The sequence below is a fragment of the Melitaea cinxia genome, chromosome 8 (assembly GCF_905220565.1).
Source record: "Melitaea cinxia chromosome 8, ilMelCinx1.1, whole genome shotgun sequence".
Classification (NCBI taxonomy): domain Eukaryota; kingdom Metazoa; phylum Arthropoda; class Insecta; order Lepidoptera; family Nymphalidae; genus Melitaea; species Melitaea cinxia.
Window position 1 is genome coordinate 14,879,800 of NC_059401.1, and position 25,166 is coordinate 14,904,965.

The 25,166-nt window shown below is 33.7% G+C and overlaps 1 protein-coding gene across 4 annotated transcripts in view; it reads left to right on the plus strand.

Moving 5' to 3' along the window:
- The window catches only part of LOC123655894 (ATP-binding cassette sub-family G member 4), a 66,829-nt gene that overhangs the window by 12,696 nt on the left and 28,967 nt on the right, over window positions 1-25,166 (plus strand). For all 4 annotated transcript variants that reach the window (XM_045591641.1, XM_045591642.1, XM_045591639.1 and 1 more), the window contains one exon: window positions 14,531-14,648. In XM_045591641.1, the coding sequence (XP_045447597.1) occupies window positions 14,531-14,648 (118 nt within the window). The remainder of the gene's footprint in view (window positions 1-14,530; window positions 14,649-25,166) is intronic.

Genomic DNA, 25,166 nt, shown 5'->3' on the forward strand with positions numbered 1-25,166 from the left:
CGATATGTTCTGAATGTGTGTGTGAGTTGTGTTTCGCCTTAGGCTTCTTCCGCGTGGCCTACACGATTTTAGCTATTCCATTTTCTCTCATTCAAATATAGCCTATGTCACTCAGTCATAACGTAGCATTCTACTGTTAAATGAATTCTTAAAATTGATTCATTCGTTTTTGACATTATCCATTAGAAACAAACAAAAAATCAAAACCTTTTTACTTTTAATGTTAGTATAATAGATACCTATGATGATAATGACGGTGATAGATAGGTATATTGTTAGTCACTATGACAGTGATTGGTTTCTGAAATTGTAATAATATTTGTTGAGACAGGTAATGAGTGATATTTTTTTAATAACAATATTAACTAATAAACCAAATAAATTCAATTGATATTAGTATACTTATGTTTTGTTAAAGTTAGATTGATTTTACTGTAAATACAAGGAGTGTTTTGTAGAAATGTTTTGTCGCCGCGAGCAATAATTTAAAGTACCTAGGGTATATAGTTATATTACTAATACATTAAAATATTTGTAGTCAATACTTTCAGTGACTTGACAATGAAGACACGCACTTCACACTAAATTGCAAACCTTGTTTTTTTTTCCCTTTTTAGAGGTTATTTGTCGCAGTCGGGTTTTTTGTTTTTTCAATAAGTTTTTTTTTTTTTTACTAAAAAGATTGTTTAAGGTCAAAAAAAATATATTTTTATCTTTTTGTTTTTATGTCGTTTTAATTTTCTTAAATTTGCATACTTAATTATACTTACTTTATTTCCCTGTCGGTTACTTTTTATCCGACTTCCAAAAAAGGAGGAGGTTCTCAATGCGATTGTATTTTTTTTATGTACACATCAGCACTTTTGACTGGGTTGACCGATTTCGATGAATTAATTGAAAGGTGTTGCGTGTCATTTGGTCCCATTTAAATTTAATTGAGATCTGACAAGTACTTTTAGTGTTATATCTAATAATACGTGTTTACTTGACTATTCTTTCGTCGTTGTATTAAACCGCATAACTTTTCACTGGGCTTTCGATTTTGATGATTCTTTAATTGATAGCTAGTGTAATAAATTTGATAGTGTAGTAAATTTGATCTAAATCTGATGACTACTTTTGGAGTAATCTTTGATAGCGCGTATTTACTTGACTATTTTTTTGTCTACTTACGTTGTTTAACTTTTTGTTTCGTTTGCGAGCAAACACAATTATTATAAATAAGTATTTAAAGTACTAATACGAACAAGTTTGTATGGTCTTTAATTTTCCGTGTTTTTCGTGTTCATAGACGTTTGATCAGTATTTTTTGACATTGAGGGAAAGTCACACATAATACATTGTTCATAAATATTGTTTAACCTCTTATTTTTAGATCCGGTTTGGTATTGGTTAAAAATAAATAACCATTTTTTTTTGTAAGTCTTGATGTAATTTTTACGCCTTAATATATCTTAAACGTTTCCCTGTCATATCGGAAGTGGAAATTTCAGGAGCATTAATAAGTATGCCAGCTTTTATGGAAATTCTGTATGGCAAAAATAATGATTATACACTTTTGACCCCTCTATATAAATATTATCATTTTTCGACGCGAGTAAAACCGCGGGCAACTGCTAGTCAAATATAATAATATTTAGTCTTTTACGAGCGAAATACGACAAGGTTTCTTTATAAAAACTTTAATTCAAAACTTGATTTCGACGGAAAATTCTAGAACCAGTTTCATTACTGCTTTTGATGTAGTACTATTATTAATATTATTTTTTGCTACCCACACATGAGGGAACTGCAAACATTTTTAATATCATATCAAGAATCGACCGTTCCAGCGGGGATCGAACCTGCATCTCCGACTGACCGTGTCGGTGCTCTAACCAATTAAGCTATGGAACGATGTACCCGTTCGGTCGAAATTTTTGATATGATAATTTTATATTCGGTTCTAAGGGAGCGTGGCGCCGTCTATAGTTAGTCCTTTTACAGCACTCTCAACCAGCTAGACCACGACGAACTACTGGTTACCGTGTACAAATGTTTGCTACGAGCAGGGATTATAAGTAAGATTTTATGCGAAGTTAGTAGGTTCCAATTAAAAAAACTTATTTTGTTTAAGGTTAATATTTTTTCATTAATGTTAAATTATATTTACGTGTAACTGTTTACATCTTAATTAGTCGTTATACTTGGAATTAACATCAAGGTATTAACACCAATGAACATTAAGCGAAAGGATGTTCATAATGAAATATTATTAACCCTTATCTATACAAATAAATAAAATTGAAATGTCTGTTTGTGTAATATTAAAGTAACAGCTTTTTACTAAGTTCATAGTTGTATACATAGTAACAACATGTAACAAAATAACATTTTTTATTATCTTGGAACGAAGTTCCTTAGACATAACGCCAAATAGGTTTTAATATTTATAGACTATCTATAGAATATCCATTAATTACGTGTGCTATTTTTCCATTAGATTAAACTGCTTATATAATAATAAATGAATAAAAAAGGACAAATAACTTTATACCTAAGTATTTTAAATACAAATGCCAATATATTTAAAATACTATAAGAAAATTAAGAATTCTTTAAAATCTGCCAAATTCAGCCATTTTTTTTGAATCCTTATCTGGACCAGACCTGGTCCTGATCCAGTATGCGTTACCATACTTGATTATATTTTATATAAGACTATCCTTACCTATGTATATCCTTATATGCTTTGTGGCTACGGCATTAAAGAATATAGCCACCCCCTCTCTTCCCGTGGGTGTCGTAAGAGGCGACTAAGGGATAACACAGTTCCGCTACCACCTCGGAACTTAAAAAGCCGACCGATGGCGGGATAACCATAGGATGGTTTTGAAATACACAGGCCGAAGACGGGCGTCTCAGCCAGCCCTGCGGTCACCAACTCGCCTGCCTAGCGTGGTGACTATGGGCAAAACACATGAGTTCACGCTATTTTTGGCGTGAACTTTTGGAGGCCTATGTCCAGCAGTGGACTGTGATAGGCTGAAATGATCAGACTTGGTCCTAGTAAGGCTTGCTGGATCTGGCATGCCTCATTCTATCCTGATCCGGTCCAGATACATGACCTGGTTGAGCCTGACTTTTTTTCTAGTCGGGCAGCTAGTCATTATATGTAAAAGATAATAGCTTTAATTTTACTATGTGTACTTAAGTTTATACAGCTAGAACGAATTAAAAAAAAATACTTATTTTTTTTCTTTAAAATACCTCATTTACTCCGCTCTACGATACTCTCATAAAATCATATTAAGTTGACACAAAGATCTCTTTTAGAGGTATTTCCAATGTTGCTTTCAACTTTATATTAAATGTTTCTGCATATTTTAAGCGCAATAAAGTAACTATAGTACGTTTATGCTGCTAAAAATAATATATAATTTTTTTTTAAGAATTATATAATTAAACTTGTTTGATAAAATTTGAAGTGTTATACAATATAACTTAATTCTAATTATAACAATACAAAAAAATAAAATAATAACTTTAAGCTAAATATAATACTTCCATTGAAAGGATTAAAATGATTGGAACTATAGTTCAAAAGTATATAGATTACCATATACCCGTTGTGCTTTGCAATATAACAGGTTAATAAACGTATATTAGGTATGTAACCGAGGAAGGGAAAACCGTTTTCATACCGGTTTTCTATATATAAAGGATTGCATTCTGTACCTGTGCGAATCTCAAGGGCCGATCGCCTTTTATTCTGATGTAGGGAGTTAATATTTTGTAGCAATGTAACGTACCCACTCTTTTATTTATAATACTTACAAAATGAAGTTGAATAGGCAGAGCAGAATTTGGTAATGAGGTAAGGAGGTACCTACTGCGTTAAACTTTAAAAAATAATATACATATATTCTTTGATTTTTGTGTGTCAGGTGTTGTGACATATTATATATGACGAGACCGCCGACATTTCAAGAGCTACATATGCGATTTATCTCTGATCTTCTGTAAGGTTGTGGTACTTTCCGAGGAGATCTGTTCCAGATCGCTATTTTCATTGTCTGCTTTTGCCATTCTTCAATCATACTAATTCTTGCCGTCCAAACGAAACAAAACTTGAGCGTCGAAACAGTTAAACAGTTCAGTATAGTACATGAATGCAGGATTAAAATTATTACGTAGCTATGGATGTCCGTAATTCTATTGTCTCTATTATTAAACATCTTCATACGAGTAATATGTTATTAAATCGTTTAAATTAAACGCCACACGTTCGTTACGGGTAATACGACTCCCACCAACATAGCCCCGTCATCGTTATATGACCAAACAAAAGAGTGCTCAATGGCCTTACCAAATAATTACCTAGCTGAAGTTGTGATTAATAATTAATTAGTCTTGTTCAATATTTCATTGCACACTCACCTCCGACGATTATTGTGCAAGTGTATGCTTATAATCTATGTTAACGTGATAAGCAATAAAACTTCTGATTAGAAAGTAAGATTACCGAAAATAAGTATTGTCTATATGAACTAAATTGCTATGAATTATGTATGAATTGAGCTGATTAGCTTGTAAATGTCCCACTGTTCAGCAAACACTTCTTTTAGTAGTAAGACTGGATCAGTTGCTTGACAAATGGAATGTAACTTAACATAGATGAACTAACGATCACCAAGAGCTAAGTTGACTATTTGTACAACTACACTAGAATATTTGTCAAGAACAGAACGAAAGAGCTGCAAGCAGCTTATACAATATGTAGATGGGATACGATCGAATCAAACCACATACACACAACTTTTTAAAGCAATTTACAATTAATCAGTAGTTTCAAGATAGAAGACTTTTAGCGGTAATTTCATGTGTTTTATCGGGAAATCAAAACATGAACATGATGTACGGTGCCCCGGTTTGGGCGGATCGCCTCACTGAGAGGAATAAGGCCGCACTGCGGTCGTCGCAGAGGATCATCGCGGTGAGGGTGATCCGGGGGTACCGTACGGTATCGTAGGCTGCAGGTACTGCTCTAACCGGTGAGCCCCCGGGAGCTCGTGGCGGAGGTCTTTGCCGAGACCTACTCATACGTCTCCGGTAGGAGAGCTCTCGGTGAGAACCCCACGTTGGACGGGATCCTACGGGTGCGCCGGATGGGGCAAGAAGCGCTAATGCGGAGGTGGGGGGAGGACCTGGCGGAGCAGCCGTACGGCACACGCGTAATGGCTGCGTTGCGTCCGGTCCTTGAGCGGTGGATGCGCCGTAAGCGCAAGCCCCTTACCTACCCTCTGACGCAAGTTATCACCGGGCACGGCTGCTTTGGTGAATACTTGTGTCGGACGGCCCAAAGGGAGCCGACGACTGGATGTCACGATTGTGGCGCGGCGGTGGACTCTGCCCAGCACACCCTCGACGTGTGCCTGAGATGGGCGGCGCTGCGTCGCGATCTGATGACAGTCCTTGGAGGGGACTTGTCACTGCCGAGCGTCATCACCGCGATGCTCGGCGACGACGAGTCCTGGACGGCGATGGTCTCCTTCTGCGAGACAGTAATGTTCCAGAAGGAGAACAACGAGCGGATGAGAGAGGCCACCGACGAGGCCTCCGTCCTCAGGCGATGAACGGGGGTGCATAGGAGGCGCTACTTAATGCGCCTGCAGTAACGCCCCTGTGCTCGTGTTGGGCCGGGATGGGAACCCGGTCCTGCTAGACATGGCGTCGTCGGGATTGTTTAGAGGTGAGCCGAACGGTCCCCATGGAGAAGAAGTCTGATCTTTTCGCCGAGGCCAGCCTGTCGCTGTAGGGATCCTGTTGCCTGCAGATCAGGGACCCTCCAATTAATGCGGCTGAAGGCTCCCGCAGGGGTTTTGGTCGGTATTGCACCCCCAAGTGCTGAAGCCGACACACGGTCTAGGAATGCCTACCCGGGCATTCTGGATATCACCCGTAAATGGGATCCCCTGCGATACCAAAAAAAAACATGAATATGATACATGAACGCAAGTGGTATTTTGTAATGTGTGATTTAATTTAATGCCTCTCGCTTTCAAATTGAAATAATTCATACACATGTGGGTGCCTAGCGACTGGATTATGTATGTCCTGAAATGATTTGATAAAAATAGAAATGATTCGATAAGGTTACTCGAGATAAGAACAAAAGTGCTCGCAATGAAAATAATTCAATTTATTATTTCCTTTTTATCTTTATATACGTATTATAATACTAGCTGACCCCACAAACGTTGGTTTGCCATTTATGTTATTATTATTAACCCCCCCCGCTTTAACCCCCCCCCCCTATAACTTAGGGGTATGAAAAATAGATGTTGGCCGATTTTCAGACCTACCCGATATGCACTCAAATTATTATTATATAAAATTTCATATATTAAATATTTATAAAAATTGGTCCAGTCGTTTCGGAGGAGAATGGTAACTAACGCACGAGTTGACATGACTCGAGAATTTTATATACAGGGTGTCCCAGAAATCAACGTCAAGCCGGCAATGAGCGATAGGCCAATTGATGGTGGTTATCAGAAAAATAAGAAAAAAAATATTTATGAATAATTTAAAAAAATAATGGCTTTTTAAAAAAAATCGAGAAATTGACACCCTGTGACAGTCTTTCAAACTTTGTGACTAGAAACCTTGACTATGCTTTGTTTTTTTTTGTGTAACGGGTCCCTGAATAACTGTTTTATTAATTGTAATCTAAAATTAATACAAAACTGCCTCAGCTTTAGAAAAACACCATTTTATTGCGCAACCATTACGCAAAAAAGATAACAACATCTATCTTTATGTGACTGTCTTGTAAAAAAAATGTACTACGCTCTTTTGGCAAGTGGCTTTAAAAGATGGCGCATTTAGTCTGGATTCTAAAATGGTACTACATTTAGTAGTTTACACTTATAATTCGGTAGGAAAAAAATGTAAACCAAATGAAAGTTAATTATTTTTATATCACTCTAATTGCTATGGACCGCGTTTGAGTACAAATGCTATAATATAGTGACCCTATTGTGTCGTGTGTGAGCGAGACAGTGGCACTAGACTTAGAAGACTGTTACCTAAATTAGGACAAAAAAAATACGGTTGAAATAAAATTCAGTTATTGGAATCAAAGTTTATTTATTCATAACAAATGTTCGAATTGTTTGCCTTCGGCCGAAATGCAAGCCCTACATCTTCTTAAAAAAGAGCGGTTTACAAGACGAGCGTACCTTTTCGAGTTGATCTCTTCAACAGCTGCCGCAATTTTTTCTCGTAATTCGTTTAAACTTTGACGTGGTTTAGAATATACTTTTTCTTTTAACGTTCCCCAGTAAAAGAAGTCGACTGGATTTAAGTCCGGTGAACGGGCTGGCCACGAAATTGGACCAGACCGTCCTATCCATCTACCTCGGTATTCTAGATCGAGAAATTCTCTGACTGAGCGAGTATAATGTGCTGGGCAGCCATCTTGTTGAAACCAAATGCTTCGGTAAATGTCAAGTGAGACGTCTTCTTGTAAATTTGGTAAATGGTTTTCTATAAAATCCAGATAAACCTCGCCGGTCAAATTTTCTGGTAACTCGAATGGCCCAATAATTTTTCCATTTAAAATGCCGGTCCACATATTTATTTTAAAGCGATACTGAGATCGATCTTCTCGCATAAAGTGTGGATTTTCCAAATGCCACTCGTGCAGATTATGCAGATTCATGTATCCGTCTCTTTTTAGGGTAGATTCATCGGACCATAGAATTTTGTTTAAAAATTGCGGATCTTCCCTATACTTTTGCAACATCGTTTGACAAAATGCAAGCCTTGCAGGGTAATCCTGGGGCAGGAGACTTTGTACTCGTTGTACATGGTACGGGTGAAACTCGTTTCTCTTTAAAATTCGGTGTGCTGTACTTTTTGACACCCCCGTCCTTGCTTCAATTAAACGGACTGAGGTACTCGGGTCGTAACTGACTTCTTGCAAGACCATGTCTTCATTAGAAGTATTCGGTCTTCCCTCACTAGTCACTTGGTTGGGACTGTCTGTCTCGCTCACACACGGCACAATAGGGTCACTATATTATAGCATTCGTACTCAAACGCGGTCCATAGCAATTTGAGTGATATAAAAATAATTAACTTTCATTTGGTTTACATTTTTTTCCTACCGAATTATAAGTGTAAACTACTAAATGTAGTACCATTTTAGAATCCAGACTAAATGCGCCATCTTTTAAAGCCACTTGCCAAAAGAGCGTAGTACATTTTTTTTACAAGACAGTCACATAAAGATAGATGTTGTTATCTTTTTTGCGTAATGGTTGCGCAATAAAATGGTGTTTTTCTAAAGCTGAGGCAGTTTTGTATTAATTTTAGATTACAATTAATAAAACAGTTATTCAGGGACCCGTTACACAAAAAAAAACAAAGCATAGTCAAGGTTTCTAGTCACAAAGTTTGAAAGACTGTCACAGGGTGTCAATTTCTCGATTTTTTTTAAAAAGCCATTATTTTTTTAAATTATTCATAAATATTTTTTTTCTTATTTTTCTGATAACCACCATCAATTGGCCTATCGCTCATTGCCGGCTTGACGTTGATTTCTGGGACACCCTGTATAAGATTTATTGACTAGCGCGTTCACGCAGTTTCTACTGGCCCTGCTGTCTGCTTCGCGGGTTGTCGGTTCGATACCCGCCTGAATCTTAGTGTAGGTAATATATAAATTTATTTCTATTTATAATTTATATGTATATTTGTCGAATAAAAAATATGTAGCTATAACAGTGTTACCTTTATCACAAGCGTTAAGTTTTTTCAATTCGTATTATTTATTATTAACTACATGTATTATTTATTAAGTTCTTTATCTTAGGAACAGATGACTGTCTGCATCTTAAAGATATTTATATATTTATTATTTATATGTAATAACTATTAAACGAGCAATTCTTGTATAAATATATATAATCTGAATCTCGGAAACGGCTCCAAAGATTTTCATGAAATTTAGTATACAGGGATTTCGGGGGGAGATAAATAAATCTAGCTAGGATTCATTTTTAGAAAATGTCGTTTTATCCCTGTTTTTAGGCAAGGGAAAAATGTCTACAATATCGTTGGAATACGAAGGTAAATTTTGCAAATGTAAAATAAAGTTGTAATAGCTCAGGTGGGAAATCGGCCGGTGGCGATCGACCGATAATACCACGGTTTCAATTTCCAAAAAAACACGATTCACTAAATATACCGAGCAAAGCTCGGTTACCCAGGTACTAAGTAATAATACATGTAGAATACGAAAAATTCGTTATTGGTCTTGTGGAATTTCGATAATTGTTATATTGTGTGACACATTTGCTTTTATGATTCATTCGTGTAATTTTTCCGTCATATTTATCAATAACATCATAATTTATATCCATCGTAAAAAAAGATTTTTTTTAGCCCGGTTATAAGATCGGTGTTTAAACAATAATCATGTTTAGTTTTTTCTTCTTAATATTGTTTTGGATGAGGTAATGTTTAATTTATACTGTCAGAGTCAATACTACAATATCTACACATATACTTATCGAATGGTCAAGGGTTCGTTATCGACCACACCGATACGGTCTGGTTTGCATCCAATGTTCAGGCCTTGTGCTTATTTTTTTCCGTGTGTGTCCACAAATTGTGGAATAACCTTCCTGTTGAGGTTTTTCCGGAGTGCTAAAAAATATAAAATATAAAATTTGAGGGTTTTCAAGAGTGCAGTGTACATATACAGACATCTTTTCCTTGAAGGCCGTCTAACTCTTCTAATGTTGCATATTTCTTGACAGCGATAGTCATTAAACAGCATGTGGCTAAAGGCTCTTTCGACCCACTATTTATTTAAAAAATGAGAGTAAAAGATGACATATACCGACCTCCAGGTCGGTATTTATTTCAATGATAATATTATTAATTAAATATAGCTGTAAATTAAAGGATTTTAAATATTAAATATTATAAAGACTAGGCAATTGTATTCCAAAGCAACTATTTTCATATATATATATATATATATATACCATTTTCCCTTTGCTAAATATGTTTTCGTGACATTCAAAGTAGCGTGTATTTTAAGCTTGACTTCGTCGTAAATATTAAATTTATTAATTTGTAAAACTATGTTGCACAATAAACGCGTGAAGATATATATTTCATAACATGTACATTATATAATACTAATATTTACAAAATTTTAACCGTAGTAATCTAGGATTTACAGAATGTTTGTGAGTGTATGAAAGAAATAGTAATTATTGTTAACAGGAAATATTTTTATTATGAAAACCCTGAAACCCATCGCAGTGTTATATAAGTAAACTTACTTGCATAATACTTACATACACATAGTACATAATACTAAATAATATGCTGACGAAAATTTACATATAAATTTCGCCAATACTTCAATGGCAATGGATTTTTATTTAAAGTAAAAAAAATAATTACAGTCAATCGTCCCAGCATTGTGACACCCTGTGTCGGGTGTCTAGAAATACAACACAAATAAATTGAAGTGGTTCAAACTGACATGTTATTTGAGATTTATTATTTTAGTAATATTAGTATGGTGTATTTTAGAAATACTGCAGCTTTTAAATAAATCAGCTACTGTGTCTGTGAATAGTCTGAAATTACAAGTGATCGCAAGTGATTGCATTAATAAGCAAGTATCGAATGACATTGTAATCAATACACGTTTCGAAACAAAGGTCTTTGATCTGAAATGTAATATTTAATAATAATATTATTATATTTATTGATATGAGTAAAGAAAATGTTTTTTAATTATATGCTTTTTATGGAAATTAATTAATTTTTTTAAAATAAATTTTGGGCTTACCCGTAACAATCTAATGTTATATTTTCTGAAGTTAAGCTGAATGTTTATTAGTGAATCAATCTAAAACGGTTGAACGGATCTGAGTAAAAGTTAAATCCTCATATGAATGAAGAAGAGGATTAATGGCGAGGCAGAATAAAAAAAAATGCCACCTTGACATACATAATAACTAGGTACTCTTATGTACCTAGTTTTCATCGATTTCGTTGACTTCTAATTAACACTAAAATATTGATCTAAGATCTACCAGTATTTATTTTTTATAACATTTGGACCACCGTACCTGTCACGTTCGTGAATGCAAGGATCAGAAAACCTTTCTGCGCTTCTTAGCTACACTGGCATACGTCGATCGTCACTAAAAAAATTCGCCTTGCACTCATCCGTAAAAAAGCACCTAACGCCATTCCTTTATACCCCATGCAAGATGTTGACGTACAAACCTTAATCGATTTACATGATGAGTCCTCGTCAGCTTAGTGCGGGTTACAGGTCTTCGTGAATGTTCCTGGTCATTGTATTGTCAGTATTTTTTAATATTTATAAGTAAACTAACGATAGATTGCATGGCTGTAACCGTGACGCCGCTTTGGCGCAACGGTTACAGCCATGGATTGTATCTGTTGCGCTGGCGGTTGCGGGTTCGATCCCCATTTGTATTGGCCATACAGGTGTTTGCCGTGGTCTGGGTGTTTGTGCAGTCCTTGTGGGTCTCCCCACCGGTTGTTATCATGTACACCTGATAGCGATCTTTTCTCATAGTAGGGAATATATCCGCCAACCCGCATTGGAGCAGCGTGGTGGATTAAGCTCTGATCCTTCCCCTACATGGGGAAAGAGGCCTATGCCCAGTAGTGGGATATTACAGGCTGAAGCGTATAACGATAGATAATGGAACATTTGTACTAAGTTGACCTCATTTTTAAATTTATATGTAATGCATCAGGACGTCTTGGTGCTTGGCTTTATTTGTGCATGTAATGCGTGTTTTCGCAATGTATATATACATACATTGTTTTAGTAATGCGTGTACGAATATGCTTTTTTCTAATAAAGTGTACGGCCTGGCTTTTGTTAGGCGGTTACACAGAACAGTTGCGTTGTTCTACCCCCGACCTCTCTCAGGAGCCCTAGGGAGCCCTAGCTATCTTACCAAGGAACACGACACTACTTGAGAGCCCTATTAGTTGGCTGCAAGCAAGCAATCTTCTGCAAGATACTTCCCTAGTGGGACAGCTCAACTTTGAGCACGATATTTCTTTCTATGCCCTACTTAAAAATTCAAAAGTGTAGCAATTTCTGTAATAATTAATTTTAATTCCAAAGTAATACATAAATCTTTGTATCAAAGTTTTAATTTTTATTTTTATTGAATGTCAAAACTACAATTATCGAGTCACGGTCACAGTGAACTTGTATAATTACGTTTATGTACTTGCACACATATTATTCAGAGCGCCCTAAACGAATAATAAGTATAAATGTTGTAAACGAATAATAAGTATAATAATCATGATTAGTCTGTTCACATTCACAGCACTTCATAAACTTTTAAATATAATATAACTTAATTGATCGCAACTGAGTTTTATGTAATAATAAATGTGAATATGATTTTTTATCTTCCTATTAGTTTTTGAGTGGATTTTAAAACTTGATAATGATTCTAGGAAAATTACATGTAAATAGTTAACAAACTTCGTACCGCTATAGATTTTTTCCGTGAGTATTTCGATATTTTTATTGCCCTTTAAAATGAAAACCGTGTTGTGTGTGTGAAAAAAAAAGAAGGATATTCACTTTTGTAATCGATATGTAGATTCGTTCTTGATATGAGTTTAATTTAAATTTTTGAAATAAAGTCTCTTTAGCTTATGATAAAATGGAATTTATCCTATGACTTAAGTCTGTGTTCAGCTCGTTATATAAACGCGTTGAAATTAATATAACAATAAACGATAAAAACTTAAATGCGCAATAACTGGATAGAACGAAATTATAAACATGTTTAGTTCATAACTTTATTTTATATTTGACTTGAAATTCAATTTATTAATTTAGGATTGATTTATCATTTATTAAAATCGATATAAGTGTGTAGTATATAAATAATCGTAATTCTAATAAGATAAATTAAACTAAAAAAAACCTTAATTATTATTGGTTATTATATATATATATATATATATATATATACATAATATAGTAACTAAAAATTATTATTAAAAGGATTCTCTTGAGGCAAGGTTCCGAAGATGCTGGCAGCGTTCTCCCTTTGAATAGCTAGACTAATTCTTTGTCCGAAGTAGCTGCCAGCTCTTCCGTCTCCTGTGATGTCGAATAACCTTTTTGCTATTTCCTTAAAAAGTCTTATAGCGCTAAGACCCCACGGACCACGGGTTCGACACTGAATGGGACAAATCATATTCGGAGCCTAGACTGTATTTGTATGCTTTAGTTTTTTCAGTCGCTTGAAGTTAAATTTAGATTTTATTAGCATTTTAAAGTGAAAAGTAAAATTCATTTATTAAGTATATAATATAATGCATCGTATATCCAACGTCTAAAACTATAAATAATCATGGATACTCTTGAAATATGTTAGATCATTGAGGTAAACTTTGAATATGAATAAGCAAATAAAGCCATAAAAGTGCAAATATTTTGTGTACACAGTCGATCAATAATATTTTTCAACATTTTAATTTAGTTTGTGTCATCGATTTAGCTCGGGAAGGTATAAAGGATAATAACACTTTTTATAGAAAGTACACAAGGAACCTGATCATAAATGGCTCTAATAGGTTAACCACTATTTATCCGGTTTCAAAAAAAAAAAGAAAAAAAAGAAAGACTTTCTCAATTCGATTGCATTTTTGTAATGTATGTTACCCCAGAACTTTTGACTGGGTTTTTAATCGAAAGGTAGTTCGTGTTATGTGGTCCCATTTAAATTGAATTGAGATCTAACAAGTACTTTTCGAGTTATATCTAATAAAGCGTATTAACTTGACTATTTTCACGTGGGTCTACGTGGTATTATACTAATTTTAATGAGTCTTGTTTTAATCGATGCTTGTCTTATTGTCTCATTTAAATTTAATCGAGATTTGATGAGTACTTTTTAGGTATTCTTTGATGACGCGTATTTACTTGACTATTTTTTTTCGTCTACTTACGTTGAATTACTTGTTGATGTAATTGTAGTCGGATTTTTTTTTTTTTTCGTTTGCGAGCAAACACAATTATAAAGGTGTTAACAAAACGTCACACACTTGATTCTGCATCATTAATGTAGCGACGTTATTATTTATTACACTTTATATCTATAGTTTTGGACTGGTTATTTTAGTTGAAAATTTACCCCCCTCTCCCCCTTCTACGAAAACTCGCAAATACTTTATTGAATATACCTACACATTATTTAAGATAACGTTAAACTACAAAAGTCTAAACACCTGATTCGACATATGACCAAATGCAACATGTGAACATTTATGATATATTTTCTTTTTTACCATCGAATTCTATTTTATTTATGAAGTATTTCTATTCGCAATTATTATAAGAATTTATTATTTTTAAGGTAAATCCGAATTCAGTATCAATGTTTTTTTTTTTTTTTTTTTTGTAAATAAATGTATATTTTATAGGCGATTTTTATTTCAGATGTGAAGACGATCCTCAAATCGGTATCAGGGAGGTTGCGCTCCGGCGAGCTGACGGCCATCATGGGTCCATCCGGCGCTGGAAAATCTACTCTGCTCAATATCCTCACAGGATACAAGTAATTGAATGCTTTCTGATTTTTCTCCTGGGGTTGATTTCCCCCATTTCTACTGATAATTGTATAATGATCTGCTGAAAGCAATATACCATAATTTTAAAAACTATATTAGGATATCTTAAATCGTTAAAACTATTAGCGTTTGAGAAAGAAAGAAAGAAAGAAATTTTTATTTGAAGTAAGCATGACAAAGAAAAAAACCAAGAAAAAAGAATACAGATTATTAAAAAAAAAAAAAACTGCCATAATGCCTTTTTTGCTTAATATCATTTTTCTTTATAGGAAAACTTTTTAAAGTAAATATAAAATATATTCTTTTGAACAAGATTGTAAAGGGCTTTCATGGCCAAGAGCAGGTTTCCACATTAAAAGATTCAATTTGACATTTTATGTGACCTCAGCCTTCACATTAAAGTTCGGTACTACCGACTTGTGTACCTACGTTTAAACCGCAAGTAATTACAAGATAATTTTTAAAACTACTCGCAGTAGTGACGACTCATTCAGTATAATCCTTTTGTACCTGGGTGACCGAGCTGAGCTCGGTATTTTTAGTAAATCGTGTTTTTTGGAAATCGTATTTAAATACGAATTACATATTGATAAAATATGAATAATATTTTCCGATTTTATCGACATAATAATAAAAAATATGAACTGATTATTTAAATAAAAAATCATAAATGCAATTAGAAAAAAAGGAAAAAAAATAATCTTCTCGGCCGATCCCGACCGGCCGATTTCCCACCTGACCTATTACAACTTTATTGACGATTGCGAAATTTACCTTCGTATTCTAATGATATTGTAGCCATTTTTTCATTGCCTAAAAACAGGGATAAAACGACATTTTCTAAAAATGGATCCTATGTATATCGATTTATCGCCCCGAAATCCCCTGCATACTAAATTTCATGAAAATCGTCGGAGACGTTTCCGAGATTCAGATTATATACATATATATACATATTAGATACTGTAGATAGTATTAGATACTGGCCTGTTTTAGTAGTCCTTTAGTATCATCATTACAGCCTTTACAGTCCACTACTGGACATAGGCCTCCACAAGTTTACGCCAAAAATAGCGTGAACTCATGTGTTTTGCCCATAGTCACCACGCTTGGCAAGCGGGTTGGTGACCGCAGGGCTGGCTTTGTTGCACCGAAGACGCTGCTGCCCGTCTTCGGCCTGTGTATTTCAAAGCCAGCAGTTGGATGGTTATCCCGCCATCGGTCGGCTTTTTAAGTTCCAAGGTGGTAGCGGAACTGTGTTATCCCTTAGTCGCCTCTTACGACACCCACGGGAAGAGAGGGGGTGGCTAAATTCTTTAGTACCGTAGCCACACAGTCTTTTGGTAACGTGTATATATTATGTACTAACAGATTATTGTACTAACAGATGGATGAAATTATCTCTTTTACGAAGAGAACTAAACCAGTTTTTATTAAACCTGGTCCATATATCCTCAGAATCAAAATAATAATTAGACTACTTTTTAACCTGATATTTCTACGGAATCTGAATTAACGCAAGTTGAATGCGAGACGCTATTATTATAAATGAGAAAGTTTAGATGGATCCTTGACACTGTTACTCAAAAATTATTTAACGGACTATGAAATTTTGTAGGTAAGTAAATTGATATCTCTAATACCTAAGCTACGAGGGTAAAGCCATAAGACTCAGCTAGTATGAAATAACGAAGTTTTATTTGTTTCTAACTGTTCGACATTGTCGATATTGCGTACAATAACCTTATTAACAATCTCTTATACTATTCTCTGTTTGTTAGTTAAAACAAAGAGCGCTCACTCCTATGACTGTACATTGTGCAGTAAACGAGCCAAGCAAAACTTTGTGATTCATTGCGATAAGTATTTTCTCTTTGTCGTTTTGTTGACATAGTTCTTTGTACTTTCACTTCATATCGCAAAATAGCTTAAAATATTACTTATTACACACGCGTTACTTTTAAGTCAACTTTTTGAAGCAAAAATAGTTGATATCGCGAAATTAATAGTGCCATTTTTTTCGTGAATAAGTGTATGATTTTTTATATTTTTATTTTATATAAACCTTGTCCTGTATAATAAATAAAAGAAATGCAATTTGAAGCTGTCGTATACATTTCGGCGATTTTTTCGTTTTTTGATGATGTCGTTTATATATATATTTATATATATGTTATTTAAATGACGAAAACGGTAATAATAAATTACATAATGTATACATCATTATTGTCTCCTTGACTTGGATAATGTAAATATATTCCGTAGTATTTAAGTATAGAAAAAATTGATTCACAGTAAAAAATTAAATATTAACAAAATTTTAAACATTAAAGTTAGTAAAAAAATTATGAGATGATGAGATATGATGAGAGGTTTCGCGTCGGTATTTAAAACGCGTTTCCTTACCTAGTAGTGTGTGATTGCGTAAATTGCGGTCCGCCGGCCAGTCTTCGCAATGTTGGTAAACATTAGTTAGCACATTTTACTATTAGTGTTACATGGAAAAGCGTATGTCACAAGTTATAACAACTTGTGATCATATGATGAAAACTATTTATTAAATTTAACGAAATAGTATCTAATTGTAACAATAGTATCTACTTAATAAAAATAGGTAAAAAACTTTTTAAGTTAAACGGTTTTATGTTAAACATACATTGCAATGTTTAAGATAAATGTACTAAAAACCAAAAAATAATAAAATAGATACAGTCGTGGGAATTATAAACATATGCATAGACTAGACTAAAATAAAACCGTGGGGCACGTCAATTGTCTACAATCGTTGATTAAAATGTTTGTTTTGTAATGTTACACTATAATTAGGCAGTTGTTCAACCGACAACGATGGACGTGTGATAAGTAGGGCTAGAATGTGGAAACAAGCTAGCAAGCTCGATTATAAGCGAGTTTTAGGGTTTCATAGTGGTGAGCGAGTAGTACTTTTATCATTTAAAGACAAACTACGAGCAGTGAAACGATTCCTCGCCAGCCAGCAGTGTGAATGTCCAACGATAAACTAGTTGAAACATCTCTTTTATTTACATGGAGTGTATAACTATTGGAATTTCCATGAGCAAGAAAATAGTAAGTAATTTCCTCACCGTCTGCGGACCAACTGCCTATTTTAACGACGAATTAAACGATTCTTCTATCGCACATTAAGTCGATAATTTGTAGACAATTGACGTGCCCCACGGTTTTATTTTAGTCTAGTCTATGCATATGTTTATAATTCCCACGACTGTATCTATTTTATTATTTTTTGGTTTTTAGTACATTTATCTTAAACATTGCAATGTATGTTTAACATAAAACCGTTTAACTTAAAAAGTTTTTTACCTATTTTTATTTTCTAGTTTTTAGTTTTTATTTCGCATTCTGTTTAATTCATTTAGTGCTTCATTATTGCAAGGCCCATCTTAAATATTGAGGTTGTATAGTGCACTGTATTCTTCTTGTCAAGCCCTTTTATTTGATACCCATATTGGTGGGATTGATAAAAAATTGTTATCAGACATTTGGTAGCGGCGGCCAGCTTAGATTTCAATTTTGCATAGTAAATTGTATTCTACTTGTTGAGACCTTTCATTTGATACAAATGTTGATGGGATTGATAAAACCTAAGTTATCCGCCATTTTGTAGAGGCCGCCATCTTGGATTTTAATTTTATATAGTACATTGATTATACTGGTTGAGCACTTTCATTTGATACCCATATTGATGGGATCGATAAAACCTACCTTATCCGCCATTTTGTAGTGGCCGCCATCTTGTATTTCAATTTTTTATAGTATATTGTATTCTGCTTGTTGAGCCCTTTCATTTGATACCCATATTGATGGAATCGATAAAACCTACGTTATCCGCCATTTTGTAGCGGCCGCCATCTTGGATTTCAATTTTTTATAGTATATTGTATTCTGCTTGTTGAGCCCTTTCATTTGATACCCATATTGATGGGATTAATAAAACATAAATTATCCGCCATTTTGTAGCGGCGGCCATCTTGAATTTATAATGATAATGAATAAACATAATTGTATTGTCACCAAAATCCAAAGTGTATACAAAATTTCAGATTAATCGGTTGACAGGAAGAGGGTGAAATTTGAATTACTAAATTTGACCCAAGAATAAATAAAGAAAAAATAAAAAAACAAACGGGGTGAGCTAAATAAAACCGTTTAAAAACATCTTTTTTTATTGAATTGCATCTTCAGTACTTTTTTAGTCAAAACTATGCAATTTAGTAATGAGTTGATTGTCTTTTTATAATTTGCATAATGTTAATACCTTAGTTCCATTGAAAGGATACTTGGAACGAAAAAATATTGACAATATCTTAAGGTATTCAAGGAAGGAAATTATAACCAAAGCTAAAAAAAGTTCCTTAGAAGAATGTTTAAAAAGAAAACGTAATATGAAATCCATGTACCGATATACCTTATCTTTCTTTTGAAGAAAGCATATATTTAGTGCAATATTTTCCGAGACTTTTTATTAAAATGGTTGTCTACTGTCATCTGACCCTAAGCTAGACAGCTGTTTTCATGCAGAACGATCCAAACTTATTTGCAACCGGATCCTTGTTATCATCGAGTGACAAATGGGTCAAGCGGTCAATTGGATGTTACACGCAATGTAATGGAATCATGTAGATCGATTCTACCAAGGTACTTGTTTAGCTTAGTTACTTCCGGTATTTTAATTGTTGATATAGATGGGTCAAACTTACAAGGACTTCTTGTATGACCTGGAATTCTTGTGATGTTTCTGTAAATAGGATTATTGGCTAATTAAGCTTCCAAATTGTTAAAATTTGAGTAAAGCCAACTTCTTAAAACAAGCTTGTTTTGGAGCTTGTCTTATTGAAAGAAAAAAAAATCAGAAATATATATTTGCATTAGTATTATATAAGTAATTTTATTTGAAATTGACAATTGTAAGTTATCACGAATTGTCTGATTTTATTATATATCATTTCGACTAAGATTTGATTTTAGTAACCAGTTTATTAGGATCATTACGCATAAAATGTTGCGATTTTACATTCTGATGTGCTAAATGACGCATTAAATGTAGCAACTTGTATTGACGTATAACCATTCCAGTTATACTAATCAGGTACTTTTAACATTTACGAGATTATTTTTTTTTTTAAATTAGCATTTCTAAGACAGTATTTCATTGTCAGACGTAGAGCTACTTTACTAAGAAAATAAACTGTTTTAAAAGCTTTTATTTAACTTGCTATGTATGTAAGTTATGCATGTACGAGTATGTTTCTTAGGGTGGTATCTTGCAACTCAATTTTGAAGCATATATCTTTAACCAATTGAGCTGAAATTTTCTACAAACGTTTAATTTAGATGACAATAATTACAAGTTTAGCTATGTGACGTCATTCTAAATCCAACATGGCGTCCACACCTAAGATGGCGGAGTAGTTATTTTTAATGTACTCCTACAATATGGGTATCAAATGAAAATGATTAGAAGAAGAATAGATCGAAACACAAAGTGACGTTACCCGAAATTCAATATAGCGGACTTGTAAAGATGGTGGGCTAATTTTTTTATACTTGTCTACATTACGGCTATCAAAAGAAAGAATTTGCGCAGAATACCAGACTAAGAAACCTGTCCACAATTAACTTAAAAGTAAAAAAAAAAAGTTAAAAGTAAGACTTTTTAAACAAATAAACTTTTGTTTTAAATAATAACAATAATTTCTTAGACTTGTTGTAGTAATTGACAACTTATGGATTTAGTACGTTACTACGTAATCTTACACCAAGTTATTTGTTTCCATATTTGTAATCATTAAAAATTGTCTATTGTTTGCAATTGATTTGTCATCGGAATATCAATTAGGTAGGTATATTGCTTGAAAAGTGACATTAATATTATATCTAATATATAAAATTCTCGTGTTGCGGTGTTTGTAGTTAAACGGCTTGACCGATTCTCATGAAAATTTGTGTGCATGTTGGGTAGGTCTGAGAATCAAACAACATCTATTTTTCATCCCCCTAAGTTATAACGGGGGGGGGGGGATTGAGGAAGTTAATAACACATATGGCAAAACATTATATATATTTTATGGTAACGTATTTTACTATTTACTGTGATACGATTGAGCGTATAACTATTATTTCGAAATATAATATAGGTAATATTAATATTTATGAAGTACTTAAAACTTCTTTATGCACGCTAGACTTGAAGGAGAGCTGGTGAATGCGTGACGAGAGCGTTAAAAAAAGTGTGATTAGGCAAGGCGAACGGAGTAAGAGAAAGAGGTGCGAGCACACATCTTTCTCTCTTTCTCTCATAGTCAGTTACGTTCTTTGCTTATACATTTTTTTCATCATTAGTATGAAACTCTTAGTTAACTTGTGTTGTTATATGAGCCATACATACTGGGACATGATAAGAATAAATTACATTAGCGGTCCGTCCGTCTGTCATCAGGCTGTATGAACCCTCTATCATATCTCATGAACAGTATACCGTATACCGATAGTTGAAATTTTAACAGATGATGTATTTATGTTGCCGTTTATTATTACATTTACGTTTTGTATTGAATATAAGGTTAACAAGGCCACGCGGTAAAGAGAGTATTTTCAGCTGCTGACATTTTTATTATAATAACAATTTAATTTTGAAATAATATAAGACTTTGTATGTTAATATTTATAAAACATATTTAAATTCTGAGTAACTGTGGATTTTATTGCCGATTCATCTCTGCAAAAGTCTATTCTAAATCGGCGGCAGCTTAATAATAAATATAATTAATTTTGTAAAGATTAAGATAGTTATATCTGTAACATGACTATTTAAAAGTTCTTTTAAATCTATTTCAAAAAAGATATTTTTACTTTTATGAAATTTTTATATGTTATCAGCTAAAATTGTCTATCAAAAAGTATAATATTTTAAATGCCATTTAAGAATTCACAGTTATAGCTCGTATTTTTATAAAATACAAAAAAAAACCGATTGTGTTAATTAAAGTGTTTAGATTGACGTAGGTTCGTGTCGCCTTAAATAACATCTACTATCATTTAAGTCTTGTCAGACCGGCTCGCAGTGTCGACACTATGCTGAACTTCTTTATATGTATAAATTAGAAAAATTCTAATGCGAATCGGAAGATATCGTGCATACATTTTATGTGACACAGACGCATAAACATATACATTTTCTGTTACAATTTTCTTAATTAACATCTTTCATTACTGTCTGACCTTCATGAATACGATAATTATATATAGATATCGAAATAAAGTATAGCCTATATTTTAAGTTGGACAAAGTTATATATCTGTGTGAAAATTTCATTAAAATCGGTCCAGTAGTTTCAAAGGTTAGCCCGGACATTTATCGCGAAACGGGATAATCGTGATAAGAGCTTATAATATAATGAATCTTAAAAGATTGTTCCTCGTTTACGGATTTGTTGTTATTATTTTTTGTTTCATAGTTTCTCGTCAAATATAATTTTTGTTTATTACGTGACTTGTATTTTTCCACAGGAGATTATATACGAAATTGTCGTAACGTATATTTCCTGTGGAAAAGTACGTAGTACGAGTATGTACGTGGTTATAGATCTTGTGTTTTTATATGATGTGACAACAATAGGTAAATGATATGTGTACACTGTGAAATATTGCGATTTCGTTGATAATACATTTTATTCAGTGATTATAGAAATATTAGTCATCAGAGTAATAATAATGTTATTTATACATGTATAAAATATTACAATTATCAATAAAACTTTAATTATTACTTTTGTTTTGAGTAATTGATTAATTCTTTGCCTAAATATGGGGCTACTTTACGGCTTTCATAATCTATAACTACAAGCAATAAACATAACGCCGTAGAAACACATTAAATAACACATGTACGTAAAGGATTCGATTCAAGAATTGATGTGCTGTAAATTTTGTATCACTTAGCCTACTTTTTACTACTTTGGCCGTTTGTCAAGATATTTAGCAATTACTAGTTGTTTCATTAAATTTACGATCTCAGTATTTACTTAGGAATATTTCCTTATTTGATAATATTGTACATAGATAGGTACAAAAGCACAGGCGGTAAGTTACTTAGCTAAGAAACAGACACCCATTTATGGTAAACATATTTATGTTTATTTCTCCGTGTGAATCGATTAATCATTCTCGAGATTCATCAAAATGATCATCACGTCCTTGGTTATCCCGCAATGATCATAGATCGTATCTATTTCATAGAATTTCTTCAAAGGTTCTGCTGCTATGACAGGATCCTTTCATATGAAGGAGTTCCTTATAAGTATTTTTAAATTTAAATTGCCCAATATGTCACTATATATTGTTAGCAAATTCACAAGCTTCCATTTTCCATTATAACTTATTATATTTATGACATTGTGTATAATAAAAAATGATGCTTGAGGTATTTTTTTTTAAATTGAATTTTGAGGCCTAGAATTAAGAATGATCATGAACAGTCAGAATTGATTGATTTACGAGTAATGCGTGGTGTAAAATAATTACGCTTACACAGCTCCGAGTAAAAATTAAAACAGAAATCGATTCCCACCACTGCACCACTTCAGTTGCCAACGAAATCGTGAAGATGATAGTACCTAATGATATTAATTACAGTTTCATATTCTGAATGTCAGTTTTACTGAGAACAGCAACAAAAATATTAGTCATATAGTTGGCTTATAAACAAATTATGTACCTGTCCGATACATGAGTGGCGTATAAGCGATTACGTAATTATTTTGTAATTTTATTTATGGAAATATGAGTTTTGAAATTTGTTTTGCAGCAATTAGTCTCGATGGCTGAACATTTACAATACATTATCATCCGTTGTCATGCTGCAGATTATTCATCATATTAATATTGACTAAAACCATGTACCGAGAGACTGTTTTGCTTCCACTAAAAACCTACAAACTACAAATCCAGCTCGCCACGCCATTGCCATCAATTCGGCCCGTGACAGCCAAAACTAAAGTATCTAAGCTATGGGCGACGCCATTTGGCATTTTTACCCTAGGGCCAAAAGAGCCGTGGCCCGGGGCAGCACCCTGAAATTGCAAGCATAACTCGAGGGGCGGCTCAAGCCGAGGATACCGACTTGATTTTGTTTATTATATGGAGGGTACTTCTACCATCTATAGTTTACATATCGAGCATGCGCACCTCTTACGATAGGCGTTCCATCGCGTGTGACTGCAATGTTTTGTCCTTTATTATTACACGGTATACTTACCTCGGATCTCTCTGTCACACATTTCCACTTGCATCAGAATTTAAATCTTTAAAATTCGCAAACTCCTATTAGGACCAAACTTTTGCAGACAACAATATATCAGCGTGTTCGCAGTAAAACAGTGCTTAGGTTGATATAAAATTTTTGCTATTATCCAATCAAGTGAAAGTAACTGTCATTGAGATACCTGTACCTGGCAACCCAGTAGTTTGTCCAGGTAAATAATAGGCAACCCAACGGCTGCACACTCGATACGTTTCATACTTTAAGTCGGATAAAATTTTCTTGTTATCTTTATGTAGCAATTTTCAATTAAAAATATTTTTTTTTAAATAATTAAAAGTCAGTCCAGGATTTTTTTAGGAAACTCATTTTTAATATATCTATTATAGTAAAGTTTATTATAAAATGTTTCATTCTATGGTAGATTTAGGTTCAGATCTTAGACCACTAGGTGGACCGATTCCGATAATTCTTTTTTTAAATGAAAGTTGGTACTACACATGGTCCCGTTTAAATGTGATTAAGATTTGTCGACTACTTTTCTAGTTATCTATCCATCGATCATAAACACAATTATGTTCTTTAATAACAGCCAGGACAAATAGAACGCCCTGTTCATAGAGACCAGTTGAAGTAGTCAGCTTAGATTATAGTATATATTTTAGTATATGAACATTTGTTACAACAAATTATCATTTATTATATGATGATGATATCATGTAATATGTGAATCATATGTATCAATCGTTTCTCTAGGAATAAACGTCTGTGTTTATATCAAATGTATTAACTTTATTTTTTTTGTAATCGTAATATTAAAACAAAACATCACAAATAACTTCACTTCACTTCAGCCTATCGCAGTCCACTGTGAGAAATAGGCCTCCAAAAGTTCGCGCCAAAAATGGCGTGAACTCATATATGTTGCCCGCAGTCACCACGCTGGGCAGGCGGGTTTGTGTCCGCAGGGCTGGCTTTGTCGCACCGAAGACGCTGCTGCCCGTCTTCGGCCTGTGTATTTCAAAGCCAACACTTGGATGCTATCCCTTAGTCGCCTCTTGCGACACCCACGGGAAAAGAGGGGGTAGGAGGTGGCTATATTATGTATTGCCGTAACAACACAGCATTAATAATAACAATTATAGATATCGTTAGTATCAACTGGTAAACGAAAATACCCGATACTTCTTGTTTACTGCACTAATTG